This window comes from Nicotiana tomentosiformis, chromosome 3 (assembly GCF_000390325.3).
Source record: "Nicotiana tomentosiformis chromosome 3, ASM39032v3, whole genome shotgun sequence".
NCBI classification, from domain to species: Eukaryota; Viridiplantae; Streptophyta; class Magnoliopsida; order Solanales; family Solanaceae; genus Nicotiana; species Nicotiana tomentosiformis.
The window spans coordinates 41,886,520-41,908,150 of record NC_090814.1 but is presented as its reverse complement, the minus strand read 5'-3'; the positions used below and the strand labels follow the sequence as shown (position 1 = coordinate 41,908,150).

Here is a 21,631-nt window from a genome sequence, read left to right as displayed (position 1 = left end):
TATACTTAAGTCCTCACTCTACTAGGTACAGGGACTAACAGTCCTTTTCAGATTTTCCTAAAGAGCAACAACACCAACAGAGATACTTAAATAGGAAAGAAGGTCAATATCCAGATTCATTTTAGGTTATTAAGAGCCAAGATATTCAGCCAAGCATAGTGCAATGTTCACTCAAATATGGCAAGAAAATATCAATGAATTTCCCTTAAGTTCATAAGTGATAACTACTAACCTTACATTCCAAATTCTATGTTGTTAAGCTATCAAGATTCAACTTCTTCTTTATAGGATAATACAGTTTTAAGTGAAGAGTGTGAGAGCAAAAGCATGAGCATCTCTTAAATGAAAGACAAACAGGAAGTCTGTTAACAAAACACCTAAGTGTAAAGGCTTAATAGAGGATACTCAAATATGCACACAATGATGTTTCTAAAGGACTACATATAGCAGATGATCTAAAACCAGACTAGTATGCTCATTACTGAGGTTCAAATCATAAGAACAAGCATGTTTTACATGTATTAAGTTAATGTGTCATATATGTATATATGTTTCTCTAATGACTAACAGTTGCTATTGTATGACCTTTAATACCTTTGTGTAGGAGACATAAGCAAAGTAAACCCCATAGGAAAAACAATAAAATGGAATCTGAGTTCATATATCATGATTATCAAAGTATTTTCGATTTTCCTAAAAATGCATGATTTCACTTCTATTAACGCTAACCACCTTTCATTGAAGCTTTGAAGTTTGAACAGATTTGAAAAAGGCACAATTTCCCTTAGAAGAACAAGAACCCTTACCTAAATCTTATTGGTTAGCTGACTAATATGATAATAATAAATAAATAAATAAATAAATAGGTACCTTAGTATACATTTAAATATTAGGTGGCGACTCTTTTCATCAACAACAAGGAACACTAGCTGAATCTTGTTTTGACTCGTGCAAAATAGGGTGCAATAGCAGCTACATACTCAGCTTCAACAGCAGAAAGAGCCACAAAGTTTTATTTCTTTGTACTCCATGAGATCAAGCATGACCCCAGAAAATGTGCCATTCCATATGTACTCTTCCTATCCACCAAATATCCAGCATAATCGGCATCAACATATCCAATTAAGTCAAAAGAGTCTCCTAAGGGATAGAAGAGGACCGGGTCATGTGTTCCTTTGAGATACCTCAAAATTCCTTTGGCACCATTTAATGAGATTCTTTTGAACTTAATTGAAACCTAGCACACAATCCAACACTGATGATAATATTAGGCATGCTTGCCGTCAGGTACAAAAGAGATCTAATGATACCCCTATATATAGTTTCATTGACAGGAGAACAAGGTTCGTCCATGTCCAACCGAGTAACAGTGGCAATGAGAGTATTGATGGTCTTAGAATTTTCCATCTCAAATCTTTTCAGCAGCTCCTTGATGCACTTCTGTTGATTGATCATGGTCCCTTTTGAGATCTGCTTCACTTGCAACCCAAAGAAGCAATTTAGCTCACCCATCATGCTCATCTCAAATTCACTACCCATGAGCTTTGTAAACTCCTCACAAAGGGAATCCTTTGTTGCACCAAAAATAATATCATCAACATAGACTTTCACAATCAACAAATATCTCCTCTTTTCTTTAGAAATTGAGTATTGTCAATTTTCCCTCTAGTGAAGCCATTCTCAAGAAGGAATTTGGACAATCTCTCATACCATGCTCGAGGGGCCTGCTTCAAACCATATAGAGCCTCGTCAAGCTTGAAGACATGTTCAGGATGCTCATGGCATTCAAAACTAGGTGGTTGCTTGACAAATACTTCCTCCTTCAAATATCCATTCAAAAATGCACTTTTAACATCCATTTGGAACAATTTGAATTCCATATGAGATGCAAAAGCTATGAGAATTTTGATGGCCTCCATTCAAGCAACAGGAGCAAATGTCTCATCATAGTCAATCCCTTCTTCTTGTTTGTATACTTGGACCACCAGCCTTGCTTTGTTCCTTGTTGTATTTCCAAACTCGTCAAGTTTGTTTTTGAACAACCACCTGGTTCCAATCATTGTTCTGCCTAAAGGTCGAGGAACCAGGTGCCACACCTTGTTTCTCTCAAACTTATGGAGCTCTTCTTGCATAGCAGTTATCCAGTCAACATCTTTCAAAACTTACTTGATGTTCTTGGGTTCGATTTATGACACGAAGGCTAAAAAAACAAACATGTTTCTTGCCTTAGATCAAGTTTGAATACCAGAATCTAAAGGTGTGATCATATTTTGAAGCGGATGTGAACTCTTGTGCTTCCAGTTGGATACTTGAGCTTTAGAATTTAAACGACCAAGTTCCTCCATATTTGAACCATCATTGACATTAGCAGAAGTATGACTTCCACTACTTTGTCCTGCATCAGGAGTAACTGATACAACATCAGTAACCCTATGCTCTGCTTCAGTCGAGGTGATAGAGGGACCAGGTTCCTCTGTCTCTGCTGGAGGTTTTGCTGCATCTTCTTCATCACTTTGCTTGACTTGACTCATTAGATCAGTCTTTCCATTGCCAATATCTATTGCTTTTCCCGGTACTTTTGAGAAATCTCCATCTCCATCTTCCTTGTCATTTAGCCCTTTCCCACTTGATTTTTGGGATTCATCGAAGATCACATGCACACTTTATTATACACATTGGGTCATTTTGTTGTAGATTTTGTATGCCTTGCTTTGAGAGGAGTAACCAAGAAAGATACGCTCATCACTTTTTGCTTAAAATTTTCCCAAAGCTTCCTTACCATTGTTCAAAACAAAGCATTTACATCCATAAGGAGTTTTGTCTAGCAGGGACATGATCATGCACATGTTAATCAAGTAACAGGCAGTGTTGACTGCTTCAGCCCAAAAACTCTTGGGCACACCACTGTCGATCAACATAGTTCTAGCCATATCCTCAAGAGTCGTGTTTTTAATCTACACAACACCATTTTACTAAGGTGTTCTAGGAGCTGAAAAATTGCGACTTATACCATTTTTAGCACAAAATTCATCAAACTTGGCATTGTCAAATTCAGTGCCATGATCAGATTTGATACTCACAACATGATATCCCATCTTCACTTGAATTTGCTTCACAAATGCAATGATTACAAGAAATGTTTCATCTTTGGTCCTCAGAAATAATGTCCATGTGAATCTAGAATAGTCGTCTACAATCACAAAGATGCACTTATTTCCTCCTCTGCTAGGTATCCTCATAGGTCAACAAAGATCCATATAAAGAAGATCCAGTGGCCTTGAGGTACTTACTTCCTTCTTTGGTTTAAATGAGGACCTGACCTGCTTCACTTTTGCACAAGAATCACACACCTTATGATCCCTGAACTTTGACTTGGGCAGCCCACGAACCATGTTCTTCTTGATCACCTTATTCAGCAAGGTAAAGTTTGCATGCCCCAGTCGTCTGTGCCACAACTCAACATCATCATCAATGGCACTTAGTCATGTTATATCACCACCATTCAGTGAGTCGAAATCTGCAACATAGATGTTCTTGAACCTTTTTGCTATCAATACCACTTCACTAGTTGTGAGATTGATGACAATGCAAGCTTTTGATAAGAACTTCACTTTGTTTCCTTTGTCACAGATTTGGGACACACTTAATATGCTATATTTCAAACCATTCACGTAGTACACATTTTCAATTGCATGGAAGAGTGTTTTGCCAATTTTGCCAACACCACGAATATAGCCCTTCTTGCCATTTCCAAAGGACACACTCCCACCTTGGAAGGGCTTGAGTGAGAGGAAATCATCCATTCTTCCATTTATATGTTTAGAGCAGCCACTATCCATGTACCATTTTTGACTGCTACTTCTCACTCCAGCCTGCACACAAAATTACTAATTAGACTTAGAAACCCAAGCCAGCTTGGGTCCCTTGTAATGATAGAATGGGTGAATAAAACTCCTTTTTGTCCATGCAGGCAACACATATTTGTTTTTAAGAGAACCAGATTCCTCAACAGTATGCTTCTTTTCTACAAAAACTTTGTTTTTCTGCAGAGACTGAATTTTGTCTTTACATGAATCCTTGTAGTGACCTGTTTGACCATAATGAGTATAAAGCCAATTATCTGTCACAGTTATGTACTTGCTACGGGGATTATAGGGGGTTTTAGCCTTTTGAAACCCAATTCCTTGCATGTTTCCACCATTACTCCTGTACATAGACGTTATTACATTAAATGACCAGGTACATTTAAGTGACTTATCAAGATCATTTTTAACCCTTTTTAGATCCTTCTGAAGTTGTCTATTCTTTACAAGCTTAGCATCTGTTACACCCATATTTTCGTACATGAAAGTACACTATGAGTAAATTGATATAAGCTCGGGGAGAAGATTATTTTTGAGGTTATAAGTATTATGTTATTTCAAACAAGTGACAAGTAAATTCGTGAAAGTGCGAGAGTAAGTAAATCAAAGAAAATGAGTTTCGTCAAAGTTGACATTTTGAGGTAAAATACGGTCCAAGCTATAATACCCCATATTTATGGACTACTGTCATACAAGGTACCACATAACTATGATAGTAAGGGGTATAAAGTGTGTTAAAAGTAATTAGTATTTTAAGTAATTTGAGATAATTCCTAATTATGTGGATAATTGAATAATTATTGGTTAATGGGGGATTAGCAAATTAATTAAGAAATTAATTAAGACAATATTGGATAAGAATTGAACAACTAACGTGGCAGCAACTTGAAGTCAATCAAATGACTCTTAAAGTATGTTGCAAAGTGGCATTTTAAGAGAATAGTTGTGGCTTCGTCATCCCCTAAAGTGGGGCCCACAACCAAAAGCCTTAAGCCAATCTTCCTACATCATTATTTACTACTTTATTATTATGGAAGAATGGAGGTATATGTGCTAGGAATGGACTTTAATTCATCATGGAATGGAAACGTTGTTTCTTCAGTAAGGAAAGTGTGATCAAATTCACCAAAATGGACTTGTTCTACATATGCCAAGTACGATCTTCAATAAATTTTCATACGAAATTATACTGCGTAATAGCAACGGAATTTTACGATTCTAAAGGAGTACAGTGCAACCGTTTTTTTCAAAAGGCCTGATTTTGACAACAACACACGGTATTAGTCTCCACTGGCTATAGCAACTCGTGCCTATGCACACATCAACTTTCTTGATAGTGTTGAAGTACTCCGGGGTGTTATATTCTCCCCCGCTTAGGGATCATTCGCCCTTGAACACATAACATAACTTTTCTCTCCTTTCGCACATAACAATCTCCCAAATTTTTCTAACTACCGAATGTTTCAGAAATTTCGGCAGAGTCTCCCCTGTAAATGGGCCTATCCACCTTCCAGAGTAACACCAAAATAAATCCTAATAGCACACCCACAACCCAACAAAATACCACAAGGTATATATCAATAACATAATTCTCAGCATTACAAGCACTAAATTATCACCATGATATCAGGACATGAAGCACATCATATGTATGCCCATCACCACATCTCTGGTCTTAAAAGCTATTCATAATTAATTCCAGCATCATCAATTAATCTCATATTAACCAGTACCTCGTTTCGATTATTTTTTCACAACACTGACAACAGAATGTGAGGCATGAAGACCCCATAACTATTTGCCCGATTTAACGAGTCACATTTAACGCCACCTGGGCACTCACCTCGTAGGCTAAAACTCAATAATTACAGCACAATCATGACATAGAAACACATAAAAGAATTATTACGTAAGCCTATAAGGCATAACTCCCTATTAGTACTGTAGTACAAATTCAATTTCACAAAGGGAGAATTTAAACTCATAAAATTTTCACCACAAGGACCTCATCCTTATATAATTTCCACTGAAGCTTGTAGCCCGGTTTCAATATTTCACATCATATAAAAATGCGAGGATCTCGTCCTCAACTCCGAATCACAAGTATTTTGCACATTGTGCCAATTGAAATTTCAATTTCCTTTCTTTCTTCTTTTCAATAAATTTCGTAAATATTTTTCATAACACATAATGAATCCTCATACCAGTAGGGCATATAATTCATAAAATTAGAATCAATTATTCCGAAACACATTAAACCACTGTAATGAATAATAAAAATTACTTTTGGACTTATAGCCCTCAATGGTGCACAAAAATAAAAATGACAGACACATGCTCAAATCTTCAAATCTCCCAACAGGGATAAACATATAAGTGGGTCACAAAATTATGAAGTTCACCCATAAGCGGAGCATAATAGGAGGACTCACCTCAATATTCAGATCCGAATCAAATTAAGGGAAAATATCCTTTTTATAACAAATCAGGATCATACCTGTAACGACACCATCTGGTGTATCGGCCTCAGCCAAATCATAGCGATTATATCAACGGGTCGGGCCTCCACCTCTTAGGCGCCTTCTACCCGTCTGTCCTCCACCCCTAACTGGTTGTGCTCGTGGAGTATTAACTAGAATAAAGCTTGTAACCCGAGTGTTCTGATGAAATCTACCCCTCCCAAATCTGGGACAATTTCTCTTGATGTGTCTAGTATCACTACTCTCATAACAACCCCTGTGCGGGCACGGCTGCTCATACTGAATCTCTGCCGGATAACTGGAATAACTACTAAGAATCTCGTGCCAGTGGTGCATTAAAAGAACTTACTAGAACACCACGAGTATTCTGAAATTATTTCCATGACCCCGTTGATACTGAAATGTAGAATTATTAAGAACGCGGGAATACCGCAAGTCCCAACATCATCCCATACAAATCTCAGCTCTTAATCATATACAAGTTTTGGAGAACCTTTCAATACCACATAAATACATCTCAGGCCAAAACTCATATAACACATGACCACGCAATCTGATCGTTGATAGTGGACTCCCTCACTTGGCGTGAAGCCATAGGACACATTCCGATGATCCACAATACTAACCTTCATCGCTCGTAGGACACTGGTCATAAGACACCTCAAGCCATTTATTTGGCGCATGACATCCTCGTGACAGTTAAACTCGTTTCCTCCAGTGCCTTGGTTGCGTATGTACCCTTCGCTAAATAGAAGCCCCATACGAACTACATAGTCTCTAATACCACCAACTATTTCAGATCTACATCCACCTCGTGACCCTACCACAATTGTGATGATTAGGCAATTAATTAAACCTTCTTAATATCATACTTATCAATCAGATGTCAGAACCTACTACACCCCAATGTGCACAACTGAATGATCTCTCAATACTTCCGCATCCTCGATCTGGACGACACATGGTAATAATGGTTGAGCAACCCTAGCTCCCTTATAACCCCTCTGTACTATCACGAACCGTTGGCGCATAGTTGACACCGATTGTGCAATTTCATACACGAGTGGATGCAAAAGAACATAAGATATATGCTTCAAGATGAATAAATGCAGCACGATAAGGAATGAAAGAAGTGAAAATTTTTCAAACTAGTTCTGTAGCCTCTCGAAGATAAGTACAGACATCTCCGTACCGATCCGCAAGACTCTACTAAACTTGTTCGTGACTTGTAGAACCTATGAACCTAGAGCTCTGATACCAACTTGTCACGACCCAAAATCCCACCACAGGCGTCATGATGGCACCTAGTCTCTAAGACTAGGTAAGCCGATTTCAATTACATTTTGAAGCCATTTATTTTTTAATAAGTAAGTCAAACTAACATCAGAACAAATATGAATATACAACCTCCCAAGACTGGTAGTACTGAGTCACGAACTCTAACTGAATACATGGGATGATCACGAGGACCGAATATACAATACTGTTTGATTAAAAAGTAACAGTACAATGAAATAAAAAGACTACAAGGGACTGCGACGACCAAGCAGCTCTACCTTGAATCCTTACGATCCCACTCTAACCCTGTCTGAGTCCGATATATCCAATACCTGGCTCTGCAAAAATATGTGCAGAAGTGTAGTATGAGTACACCACAGTCGATACCCAATAAGTATCAAGACTAATCTCAGTGGAGTAGAGACGAGGTAGAGTCAAGACACTCAGTAGTCTAATAACCTGTGCAATATGATATACCAAATAATAGAAAATAAATAACAGGGATAGCTACACCAATCAACTAGTGATTTAAACAACAACGCAATAGAAATATTGTAAATATTACTCAAACGAATAATGACACAGGTACAACCAATTAATCAAGTCCTTTCAATATACAGCTTTTATCTATAAGTTTTTCAATAAAAGTCTCTAGAATATAATCCTTTTAAGTAAATGTATTTCGAATATACTTCCCTCAAATAATTATCCTTCCATTACAATTCTTCCAAATAAATATCTTTCGAATATACTTCTTTCAAGTAAATATCTTTCCAATATAATTCTTTCAAGTAAATATCCTTCAAATATAATTCTTTCAAATAAATATCTTTCTAATATAATTCTTTCAAATAAACATCCTTCTAATATAATTCTTTCAAGTAATTATCTTTCTAATATAATTCTTTCAAGTAAATATCTTTCTAATATAATTCTTTCAAGTAAATATCCTTCAAATAAAATTCTTTCAAATAAATATCACCATGTGACACATCATTTAACTTTTATGGCGTGAGAAATATATTCAACATATTACATCAAATGACACGACAATACCTTCGTGCACTTGTCTCATTCTCACCCAATATTTATATGTAGATCAAATCAATTGGCACGGTAACACCTTTCGTGCATTTATATCTTTCTCACCGCATGCATATAACAGTACCAACTAGGTAGGAGAAATGCCAATAACAATAAAAGAAATAAAGCGGAGGCACACAGGAAGCAACAACGACTACAAGTCACATAGAAAACAAAGATGCACAATAACATCTCAAAACAAAGGCATGAATGTATACACAACAAAACGATATCACAGTATAATGTATGTATCGCGTCCTTGCCTGCACAGAAATACCCTTCGTACCATGAATATATGATAATATAAAAATAATTGCACGGCATCACCCTTCGTTCTTTTACTCTCATCCTCACCTGATAATATAAATGAAATGGCACGGCATCACTCTTCGTGCTTTACAATCTCAATGGCACGGCATCACCCTTCGTGCTTTACACTCTCAATGGAACGACACAGCATCACCCTTCGTGCTTTACACTCTCAAATGGCACGACATCACCCTTCGTGCTTTACACTCTCAAATGGCTCAGCATCACCCTTCGTGCTTTACACTCTTCCTTATCAAGCACATGTATATCATTAACAAGCAAGGTAGGAAGCATAAATAACATCAAGTAGAGTGTTTAAACCACAACACAATACAACAATTCATATCACAATTTGCCACCAACCACAACCAAATTCTAAATATGTAGCATGATCAATAAATTTCTCAACAAATAGCCCAAGGCTTTACACAACGTATATAAAACCTCAAAACAATCAACAAAGGTAAAAAATACTCAGTATAGGGCAACACCTTAATTAATCCAAATTCTTGATAATGATATTAATTCCTCAATTTAAATTTATTTAATAAATATTTGTAGATAAGGATTCCATCATGAATTTAATTCCAAGAAAAATATCAAATCAACAAACACACGGAATTCACATAAAATTCAAGTGACAATAACACCAAATTATTATATAAAATACAAACTTGACAAATAAGGAATGTGGCATGATAATTCAAGGATTTACTAATACCAACAATTATCCAATTTAATACTTAAAAATGCCTAACACTTTAAACCAATACAATTTGCACATATAAAACCCGAGTACGTACTCGTCACCTTGCGTACACGGCTTCCAATCACACAATTTCCACATAAGACTCAATGCCTAAGGGGTAATTTCCCCACTCGAGGTTAAGCAAGACACTTACCTTTTTGACGTTATGCCGATATTTCAAAAATCATCTTCTTGCTTGAATTGACCTCCGGACCGCTCAAATCTATCCAAATTAATTGTACAACTTCATTAAAATTCATCGGAAACAATTCCAGTTAATAAACTGTCGACTTAAAATTTTATTCCAAAAAGTCAACAAAAGTCAACGCGGGGCTCGGCTCTCAGAACCCGATATAATTTTCATGAAATCCGAACACCCATTCCGATATGAGTTCAATCATAACAATTTTATCGAATTCCAATAACAAATCGACCTCCAAATCTTAAATTTAAACCAAGAGGGTTTTCACAATTGTTCCAACTAAATTCCCCGATTAAATGTTAAAAACAACCATGGATTTGGGTAATTTAACCAATATAGAGTTAAGAACACTTACCCCGTTGTTTTCCTTGAAAAACTCCCAAAAATTGCCTCTTCCCGAGCTCCAATCCGTCAAAAATGGAAAATGGTCCCATTTTCTGAACTTAATGTTTCTGCCCAGGCATCAAAGCATTGCGATCGTGGAAGAACGAATGCGATCGCGTAGAAGGAAAATGGCTACTGCCCAAAAGGTTTTACGCGGTTGCGGACAGATTTGTGCGATCACGAAGAAGGAAAATCTGGTGCCCAAGAACTGAGCTACGCGAATGCGTGAAGAAGCAGGCGAACACAAAAGAGGGAAAGGCATACTTACGCGTTCGCAGACAAGAGAATGCAAACGCGTAGAGGAAATGATCACCAGTCCCCAGCTCACAGTTTTTACTACGCGAACGCGAATGTGGAGCTGCGAACGCGAAGAAGGGAAAGGCAGACCTTTGCGATCACGGATGGAGGATCGTGAATGCGTAGCACAAATAATTCCTCCTCCACAATAACTCTTCGCGAACGTGAAGGAGATGACGCGAACGCGATTAAGGAAACCAGATGATAGATTCAGCAGTTCAAAAATAGAAGAAAATGGCCCATAGCCCATCCGAAACACACCCGAGGCCCCCGGGACCCCGTTTATACATACCAACAAGTTCCACAACCTAAAACGGACTCGCTTGAGGCCTCAAACAACATCAAACAACAACAAAATGATGAATTGCACTTCAAATCACAATCTATGAACTTTGAACTTTCAAATTCTATATCGTGTGCCGAAACACATCAAATTAATCCGGAATGACTTCAAATTTTGCACACAAGTCATAATTGACATAACGAAGCTATTCAAATCTCCAGAATCGGATTCCGATCCCGATATCAAAAAGTCAACCCCTGGTCAAAATTCCCAAAAAGTCATCTTTCGCCATTTCAAGCCAAATTCCTCTACAGACCTCCAAATAATTTTCCGGACACGCTCCTAAGTCCAAAATCATCATACAGAGCTATTGACATCATAAAAATTCCATTCCGGAGTCGTTTGCTCAAGAGTCAACTCTCTGGTCAACTCTTTCAATTTAAGCTTCTAAGTAAGGATTGTTCTTTTAATTAAATTCTGAATCTTCCATAAATCAAACTCAACTACACCCACGGGTCATAATACATATTACGAAGCTCCTCGAGAGCTTAAGTCACTGAACATGACATAAATTCTTAAAACGACAAGTCGGGTCATTACAACATGTCTTAAGAGTAAAGTAAATGCATGATTCAAGCCTAGAAGTGTCCATGGACACATATACATTCTCTTGACAACTTTCAATTAGATTAGTCAAAGATTGGTTTTAACTTAAGTCTTATGTTCTAGAATACACACAGTTTAACAGTTTCAATGGGAACTTCTAAAGAATTTTAACATTGATGTAAGGTAACAACTTCAATTAAAACCTTTAAAATTATTATCGGCAATACAAATTAACAACTACAATTAGAACTTCTAAAAGGGTATTAATAGAGATACAAATTATAAACTACAATTAGAACTTCTTAAAGGTACAAACAAAATCTTAGGCTAGCAGTCTTGTTTTACTCTAGAGCCTATGGCATGATTGCTTCTTTCCAAGAGATTTTAACTTCATACTAATCTCATTGGAATATAAAGCATGCTATTACACTCAAACAGTAGGAACAGAAGATTCACCTTAAGTTACAGGTTAGTCCTAGTTCATTTAAGTGGGCTTAGTGTTGTTTTAAAGACAATGTAGACATATACATGATTATGAAAGACAAACAGAAGTATTGGAGAACAAGATGAGTACAGGGTATTCAAAAGAACACCCACAGGGTACACTTAGCAGAAGTCATATTATTACAAACATGAATTAGGATGCTATACTCATAGAATTAGGCTAACGGTTTCATTATATGAGCTTCAGAAAAGGGGTAAGGGTATCATTACATTGGGGAATCTGTTAAACAAGTCAAGTATGTGATTTCAGGTATAGTGAAACCTAATTAGAGCACTTTAACATAACAGATCAAGCATCATAATGTGAACATGTTTTAACCAAACCTTATTACTTAAGTTAAGTGTGTGGTAACTTTTAGAGTACACATAAAAGTGACACAAGGACACAACTAGCTTAGGGCATGCTCACATAATGCGTTCAAGCATTCATGAGTTTAATAGGATGATTAATGACCTTCTAAAGGTTAACAGAATCACAGAGGCATGTCAATAAGAAGAGTTGGGTTCAATGTCATGAACGGGTATTCCAAAACTAAAATGACAATCTTGCTCTTACCACTAAATAGGTTCTTATTTATTTAAGTCTAATTTTTGTTAGGTGAGCCATTACAAATACAAATAATACCTAAGGCAAGTTTGTATAACAATCATGATAGTACTAAGAGAATATCAGGGAGATCCAACACTAAATATTAGGATAGTTTGAGAGTTTTAGGCTGTTTTAAAGGGCTTAACAGTAGGTGTAAATCATCAGATGTTCGTTCGGATCAATACATAGTTCTATTTCAACAATTTAAGGAACTTATGACTCCAAGATCAACTTATCAACCATATGTCATTGACAAACATACGAAAATAGTCAGCCATAGCATATTATCACTATCAGTACTTAGTAAAAGATAACAGAACAAGTCAGGCTTAACAATTAAAGCAAAATAAGAGAATGGTAGGGTTGAAGTTTTACTAACTTTCTTTAGGGCATCAAACCAAACAAAGAGCTAAGTTTATCCATTTAGAAGTCTAAGACTCAGACTCTAATCAGTAACTCAGAACCTGAAAAAGAAGGGAAGCAGAAATCGAGCAAAGACTTAGCCTCAATCTAAAAAATTCTAAACACTATTATTTTTATTATTAATTCTTTCAGATTGTTAGGTATTGTTGGTGATTGTTAGGTGAGAGCATTGAAGACCCTATATATAGTGTCCTTCAACAACTTAGGGTTTCAGCAGATTCAAATTGTGAATGGAAGGTGACGATCATTTAATGATGTGAGAATAATCGGGTAAAATCAGAAATAATGGGGGGAGAATCGATCAAGATTTTTACCTGGGCATGTGAATATTAGGAACGACCATTGATGAACAAAATCTATCAGTTAAGACTCCAATGTCCAGAGGTCACTGCGTTTGACCTCTGGGCATCGAATAACATGATGAAGCTCTGAGAAATCCTCATGCATGCTCTGATTTGATGGAGCGTAAGAGAAATCAGGTGATTTAAAGTTTCGTTCTTTTGGTCTAGTGTTCGGATTTGGGGGATTTCGAATTTTATCAAGGAAAGGGAAAGATTCAGCGAGAATCATAGGTATAGGAGACAGGAAGGATGATTTCTGGTCATTATTCATGACCTTGCATAATTAGTGCATGGTTTTGAGATTGACGGGTCTGTGAGGTTGTGAGAAAGGAGAGAGGAAGGGAAAATGGGGGTAGCCGAGTCTTTGGGGGAAATGATTAGGGTTTTGGGGATTAGGGGTGGTCTCTAGGTTTACGATAGGGGAATGAGATCTTGGTCGTTGATCTTTTAGATCAACGGTCCTGATAATTTGGGATTTAGCATTTTTAGGGAGAATTTGGTTGGCCTTTGGATCCTTGTGATCCAACGGCTAAGATTAAATTGACTGGGTGCTTTAATTTAAAGAGAAAATGGAGTAAAAAATTATGCGTCGTTGATCTAAGAAACATACGACCTAGATCCATTGTGTTTGTTTGTGTGTGTTAGAGATGGGTGATGTGGCAAGCTCTGATTGGTTTAAAGAAAATTTCAAGTATTGCCGAGGTGGATTGGAGGGATTGTTTGGACTGGGTCATTTCGGATTAGGCTTGTGTATTTGGGCAAAGATTAATTTAAATGGTAGCCATTATTGTATTTAATTAAGAATTGCAATTATAGCCTTTTAAACACTTTGAAATTAATTTAAATAAACATAATTATTTTCAATAAAATGTAGTAAAAATTATAATCATTAAATATACTACTAATTATTGCAATTAATTATTTGCAAAATACTCTGTCTTCTAAATTATGACATCAATTTCGAAATCATTAACATAGTAATCTAATTAATTAGAAATTAAGAAGTAATTTGTTAAATTAATTATAAAGCTTATGTTATGTATATAAAAGTTATATTAATAATCTTAAAATAGTATGTACAATATATTTTGTAATTATAATTATAATATTGAATTATTAATTTCAAAACTATTAATACTTAGTTTAATTTTGTGAAAATAGATATTATTGATTGAAAATGTTTTCAAAACGTTCATTGCAAATTATTAAGTATAAATAAATTAATTTAAAAAGGGAGGGTCAAAATTAGTCGTCAACAGCGATTTGATTCTATCGAAGCTTATGCCTTCATTTCCTTCCTACTCATTCTTATACGATGTTGAGTGCTTGTTATCAATTGGGCATCGAGGGATTGTAGTGGTACTGCATATGTGGTGCATGATGTTTCGAGGCTATGCACAATGTATTATGATGTTCTTGCGTTATTATCGCGAAGTGTTGGTGTAAGTGGTAGGGTGCTTATTTATGTGTTGCGACAGTGAATGAATCGAAAGGAGGATTACTCAGTGCTTAGAGGTTCGACATTTAATTTCAGCGGAGGAAAGGCAATTGGACTATGGATGCTCATGCCTTGGTGACGGAGTAGCGAGACTTGATATTTTTGAACATGGTGGAATTCTCATTTGTGATGTGGTGTCGTCGTCCTTGTTGGAACGCATTAAGGTTCATCGGTGTTATGATCTCCTTTGCATTGCATTCAGGGCAGGGAGTTGTGAAATGGTGCCTGAGCAGCGGTTATTAGAGATGGCGGTGTATGGCGGCTTCAGAGTCGAATCAGTGCTTGTAATGTTGATGGCTCGAGAGAGATGATCTTTATGGAGGCTCAAAGTTGGTGGAAATTTATCTATTTGGGTGCTATAAAGATGGATTATGACTTAAAACAATATTTTGGCAGCAAAGGAAGAGGAAGGACATGGTGCGAGGTGTCTCGCATTGGTTGAATTGCTAGCAGGTCAAGTATGAATAGTAGAGGCCGAGTAGTTGCTTAAGGAAATGGTTTAACAAAAATGGGAGTTACATAGTAGCGTATGGATTATGCGGTAGGATAGCCACATGCTTTGAGAAGTTTAGAGTGATTTGGGAATCATGGTGGACAATGACTAAGTCTATGAATTTGTAACGATCCGACCGGTCGTTCTGAGAATTAGCATTCCGTTCGGTGGCTTAAGGTTTCGAGCAGCTTCGTATTGTGTATCATGACTTTCGTGTGTGGCCGGGCTCGGTTTTTGGATGATTCGGGATTTATTTGGAAGAATGATTCTTGTTTTAGAAGCATAAGTGGCAAGAGTTGACTTGAGGTTGACTTTTGTGGAGACAACTTCGGAATGGTGTTTTGATGATTCCAATAGCTTCATATGGTGATTTTGGACTCAAGCGTATGTCCGTATTTGGATTTGGAGGTCCGTAGTTTGATTTGATGCATTTTGGCAAAAATTAGAAAGTTGAAGGTTTGAAAAGTTGAGAGGTTTGACTGGGAGTTGACTTTATCGATATCGGGTCCAGATTGCAATTTCGGGAGTTGTAATAGCTCTGTTATGTCATTTGGGGCTTGCTTACAAAATTTGACGTCATTCCGGGTTGATTTTATATTATTCGGCGCGAGTTGTAGAAGTTGAAAGTTCATAAGTTCATTAAGTTCGATTTGAGGTACGATTCATAGTTTTGATGCTGTTTGATGTGAGCTGAGGCCTTGAACAGGTCCGCATTATGTTATGGAACCGGTTGGTATGATTGAACGGGGCCCCTGGTGTGTTCCGTATGGGATACATGCCATTTCCTTCTATTTTGGACCGCTGATTTCTGTCATCTGGTGTTCTTCATCGTATTCGCATAGTGTTATGGTGGTCTCAGGTACTTTGTTTTTCCCGGTCGCGAATAGGCGATCACGTTCATGAAGGTAGAGGGACTTATGTTGTCGCGTTCGCGTTCTTAGTTATGCGATCGCATATAAGGGAAGCTGGAAGGGGCCTCAGGCCTTTGTTGTTCGCGATCGTGTAGGTGCAATAGTGTTCGCGTAGTGAGCTAGAGACTATGTGTCGTGTTCGCAACTTTTGTTATACATTTGCGATGAAGGTTTTGTCAGCTGCTATTATTTTTCTCCTCAATCGCGAGTGATGTTCCGCGATCGCGATGAGTAAATCACTAGGCAGAATATAAGTACTCTATTTCGAGGGCTTTTGATATTTTATCACTTTTTGAGTTAGAGAGCTCGGATTTGGGCGATTTTGGAGGGAATTTTCATTTGTTGGATTGGGGTAAGTGTTCTTTATCCGGATTTGATTATATTTCATGATTCCATCTTTTTTTTAAACATTAAATTAGTGATTTGAATGGGAGAAAATGAGAATTTTTGTATAAACTTTCAAAAATGTAAAATGAGGATTTGAAGGCCGATTTGATATCGGAATTGGATAATTTTGGTATGGTTGGACTCGTATCGGAATGGGTGTTCGGATTTTGTGAATTTCATCGGGTTGTGAGGTGCAGGCCTGGGTTGACTTTTTAGTTTTCATTAAAGATCGAAGCTTTATTATCCAAAATTGTTTTCTATGGTTTTTATTTATGATATTAAGTTAATTTTGGCTAGATTTGAGCCGTCCAGAGGTTTTTTCACAGGAGAAGGTCATTTTATAGTATCTGTTTAGCTTCGTTGAGGTAAGTACCTTGCCTAACATTGTGTGGGGGAAACTACCCCTTAGGATTTGAGTCGTTTGTGCTATTTGTGTCATGTGAAAGCCATGTACGCGAGGTGACTAGTACGTACTCGGGCTTATATATGGAAATTGACCGGTTTAGACTCTTAGGCTTCTTTCATGTACTTATTTGGAATTGTTAGTGCATGTTATATCTTTTATTCGTCATGTCTTCTATCACATGCTTTATTTAAAGTTGTCGTTACATGTCACATTCTTTACTTGTCGAGTTTTCTCTTATATGCTTTATTTGAAGTTGTTATCACTTTTATCATTATGTGATTTCTTTTATTGTGGAGTTAATCTTTGTTGAAATTGTTGTTACATGATATCCTTTTGTTGCCGGGTTATTCTCATGCATTTAGACATAGTACTAGTTTGTTCCATCTCTTTCATTGTTAGCCTAATTCATACACTAGAATCTGAAGTTTGCCATTTCATAGAAATACTTTCACTATCAAGTTTATCCTTAAATAATAAATTGGATTTGAGGTTATCGAAAGGCATTAATCTATTTTAATTGATGTTGTGTTTAAAGGGGGTGTTGTTCCTTGTTGAGTTACTTTCCCATTCATTTTGTTGTTATTGAGATCCCATACACATTATATTTGAGACGTGGGCAATTTGTCGTGGAAATATTGATATTGTTGGATCTTTGGAAAGATTGTGGCCTATGGTCACTTGTGGTATGAGTTGATATGTCGTGTTGTTGTGATGTTAGCACATGTGAATTGTTGTGTGGTTTGGTTGTTGTTATGCGTAGTATAATGGTGGCATTTCACCGTTGTTGTTTTGCGGGGCATAAGGGTGGCGTCTCACTATAGTTGAATGTACATAGTGATATGGGTGGCTATTGCGTTATTGTCCGGACGGAGCAATAAGGGTGGTTATTATACGAAGTGATACGGGTGGCTATCAGAGTGATACAGATGGCTAATGATATTGTCAAGGTGGAGTGATACGGGTGGCTATCAGAGAGATAAGGATGGCAATGTCATGGATGATGTGTGATGGCTTGGGGACATTATGTTGGTGATTTTCGTGTGATGGTGTGATTTTCCTTGTGTATGTCATACACCTTACGTGACTTGTTGTGTTGCTTTGATGAGCTACTCGATGTCTTTGATATTACTTGTTGACTTGGGCTGCAGTAGTATACTCGCACAAGCATACACCGTAGTATGCCACCTGTACTAGCTCAGGAGTATGAAACTTGACAATTATTAATCATGCCCATGTGTTCTTGTATTATCTGTTTTCATGTTGCTATTGAGCCTGTGACCATGCCGGGCGGATTGTGATTGTGAGCCTGTGACCACACCGAACAGATTGTGATTGTGAGCCTATGACCGCGCTGGGCATATTATGAATGTGAGCCTGTGATCATGTTGGGTGGATTGAGATATTGGCATGTGAGTTGTCCGTACGATTGTGATTTGAAATGTGGGCACAAGCTGCCGTGAGTATATGATGGTGGGTTGAGACCCGTGACTTGTGACTATGAGATGAGGTATCTCGTGTAATTGTTGTTGGGAAACTTGTGTTAGAACGACTTGATTAATTGGTTGTCATTTGTGTTCCTTTTTTGGTTCAATGGTATTTTCACGGTGTCCTTATTTCTTTACTATTTATGTCACATGTTGAATCTTGTTGCCATTGACTGATTCCTGGTTCCATTATTAGCTTTATGCTTCTATACTACACATGTTATTTTGTCTAGTAAGTGTCTTGACTTGTACCTCGTCACTACTCCACCGAGGTTAGTCTTGATACTTACTAGGTACCGACCGTGGTGTACTCATACTACACTTCTGCACATTTTTGTGCAGAACCAGGTATTGGAGATATCAGACTCGGGCAGAGTTAGCTTGTTGATCGCAAGGATTCAAGGTAGAGCTACTTGGTCATCACAGTCCCTTGGAGTCCTTTCCTTATATTGTACTATCAGATTGTCAATTGAACAATATTGTATTACGATCTTTGAAATCATTCATGTATACAACTAGAGTTCGTGACTCTGTATTATGAAATCCTGGGAGGTTGTTATGATTATTGCCGCATAGGCTTATTCCACTTTTGTTTTGACTTTTATATTAAACTATGTTTCAAATTATTATTGTTAAAATTGGCTTAATCAATGTTAGTAATTGTCTTACATAGTCTTAGAGACTAGGTGCCATCACCACACCTGCGGTGGGATTTTGGGTTATAACATAATTTCATTTGGGATGGTGGCTACTGTACCGAGGAAGGTTGAATATGACAGAAAGGAGTTTGCTTGAAATGAAGAGGGTTGTGAAAGCTTGATTATCATTTTGAGATGTAACATGACTTCGCGTTTAGGAATGTATAATTGGACCTTCAATTGATGGAAATGGAAATGAACAGACTCTTACAGCTGGTAGACAAGCATGGGCTCAGGAGGGTTTACTGATTTCGTGGTAGTTGTAACCAGGGCAATGTCGTTGGAAGATGTCGATATGGGATTACACAGGTGGGCTATCTCCTATGAGCAGGCTAGCGGTTGCGTGATTTTTGATGAAGTTCCTATGAAGAGTTCTACTTTCTACCCGGAGGGAGGCATGTACTGCGATGTGAGCTTGGATCGCTTGAAGAAGATGGTACGACTGTCAGGAGGTTAAATGTGCGATTGTCGCTGATAATTCAGAATGTTTTATGTAAAGTTTAGCAAGAGATTGGGAGAAACTTGGCTGGCTAACGGTGCAAGGTCATGGTAACTGAGAAGGAGAAGTTATTGTGGGTTCTAGATTTATGTGATTGGAGCTTAAAGCTAAGTAGGGGAGCCCACCGTCTACGATTGGGTCATGTGGCTGTGTGCCTTGGCAGTATCGAGTTATCGATACGTTGATAGATTAGTTATGACTAAGGAAAGAAAACATCAAGGGTAATTCGGGCAAAGGACTTCATGAAAGTGAGCTAAATTTTGCCTTATCGATTCATGTGCAGATTTTGGGATGACTCAAAGTTTATGCTTCTCGTGGATATGAAGTACAAGGAAAAGAATTCATCGGGTTGCTTCTTTGGGAGTGTTCTTGTGCTAACAGAGCACTAGAGTTTTGTTATATATTCGGGACCAGGTCAGAGTGGGTGACTCTCAACAATGGTTCTATTGGGTTCAAGAATTAAAGTGCGGTGTCAAAGGATTTTGGGTTCGTTATGTGGCTGAGGACTAGGTTTGCAGCAGAGTGTGAAGGATACTGGGGAATTTCTATGTCATCATCGGGTCTGCGGTGTAGTGTTGGAGAAATGGGAGAAATAACTTTGGATTCGTAGGAGGTCTTTCAGAACGGGCGTATCAGTTGGAGATACTATTGAGTGAATGTGGAGGTTATGAAATGGCTTATGGGCATTGAGACGGCGTGATCTCGTGATTTGGGTCACTCGGGAAAAGTGTTATTTGAGGTCCATTATGTGATTTCATAGAGCTATTATTTCGAAGGCAAGTCAAGAGTAAATCAAAAGAAGTTGAGTCAGTATGGTTGTAGAAATGATCGGTTCCTTAAGTGTGGTAAGGCTATACAGGTGATTCGCGGCTATACGTGAGGGCTTGACAACCAACATAATTTGATTAATTTAGAGGTATTTGATTCTGATGGATTTGTTATGTGTAAATGGATCCCGAAAAAGTTATAGCGGTTTACACCACGACTTGAGGTTTGCACTTTCTGCGGTTTTAGGAATTCGGTTGCGTGTTGCAATTGTTCTGGTATAGCAGCATGATGGGTGAAGTGAGCGATATACAAATTAGAAGTTGAGGATCGAGGTTACGGTTCGATTTTGATAAGAATGTCACGAACTCGGAGGAGCGAGGGAAGATTTCAGATATTCACAGTATGCTGGAGCTATCTTTATGTCGCCTGAGAACAATGTTTTGTGTAAGAGGCATTGTATATTGATTTGCATTACAGAATTATTACGGTTGGTGGTATGGATGTGCAGACTTTGCTACCTAGTGCAGAAGGTTGTGGGAGTATATCCCACAGGAAGATCGTATAAGTATGACATGTTAGTCATTTGATTGCTAGAGATCTAAATCAGGTATGGAGATTCTTGTATTGTCGCTAATGGGAAGTTTATGCCTGAGAGACGCTTTATTCCTTTGGTTGTGGACCGTGGGAGTTTGTTCCAGATTGGACGGCTGCTTGTGTATGCCATGAATAGGGTCATTGTGGGTCCTTGAAAGGTTATTGGTCCAGTATGGGATGATCAGAATCGGCTTGAGGTCCATTGGTAGATTTAGATCTAATGTGAATGTATGCTCTACATCAGATCAGATGTGTTCATTTGGCATAACATTGCTTATGGAGGAGTCTTCAGGCATTAGATGTTATTCCTATCGTCAACTATTCTATGCAATACTCTATTATGCCATGTGGGTTGTGAGATGGCTCGATTATTCACACATGTGTTGTGATCCCATGTAGCTTATGGTGTTAGATGATAAAGATGGCTCTCGAGATGCAGGTCATTTATTGCACCCTAGTCGTGCTTGGTATTTTGTAACGCATGGCTCTATCTCTCTCCCCAA

The 21,631-nt window shown here is 37.7% G+C and overlaps 1 protein-coding gene across 1 annotated transcript; it reads right to left on the bottom strand.

Annotated features, from left to right (window-relative positions):
* Positions 1–1,206: 1,206 nt before the first annotated feature.
* On the bottom strand, positions 1,207–1,539 carry LOC138907690 (uncharacterized mitochondrial protein AtMg00810-like). Its single transcript, XM_070198294.1, has one exon. The coding sequence runs from the start codon at positions 1,537–1,539 to the stop codon at positions 1,207–1,209; it is 333 nt and encodes a 110-aa protein (XP_070054395.1).
* Between the last annotated feature and the right edge of the window lie 20,092 nt (positions 1,540–21,631).

Excerpts from the sequence above, each read along its gene's own strand:
- LOC138907690 (XM_070198294.1), bottom strand. The coding sequence starts at position 1,539 with ATGGGTAGTGAATTTGAGATGAGCATGATGGGTGAGCTAAATTGCTTC.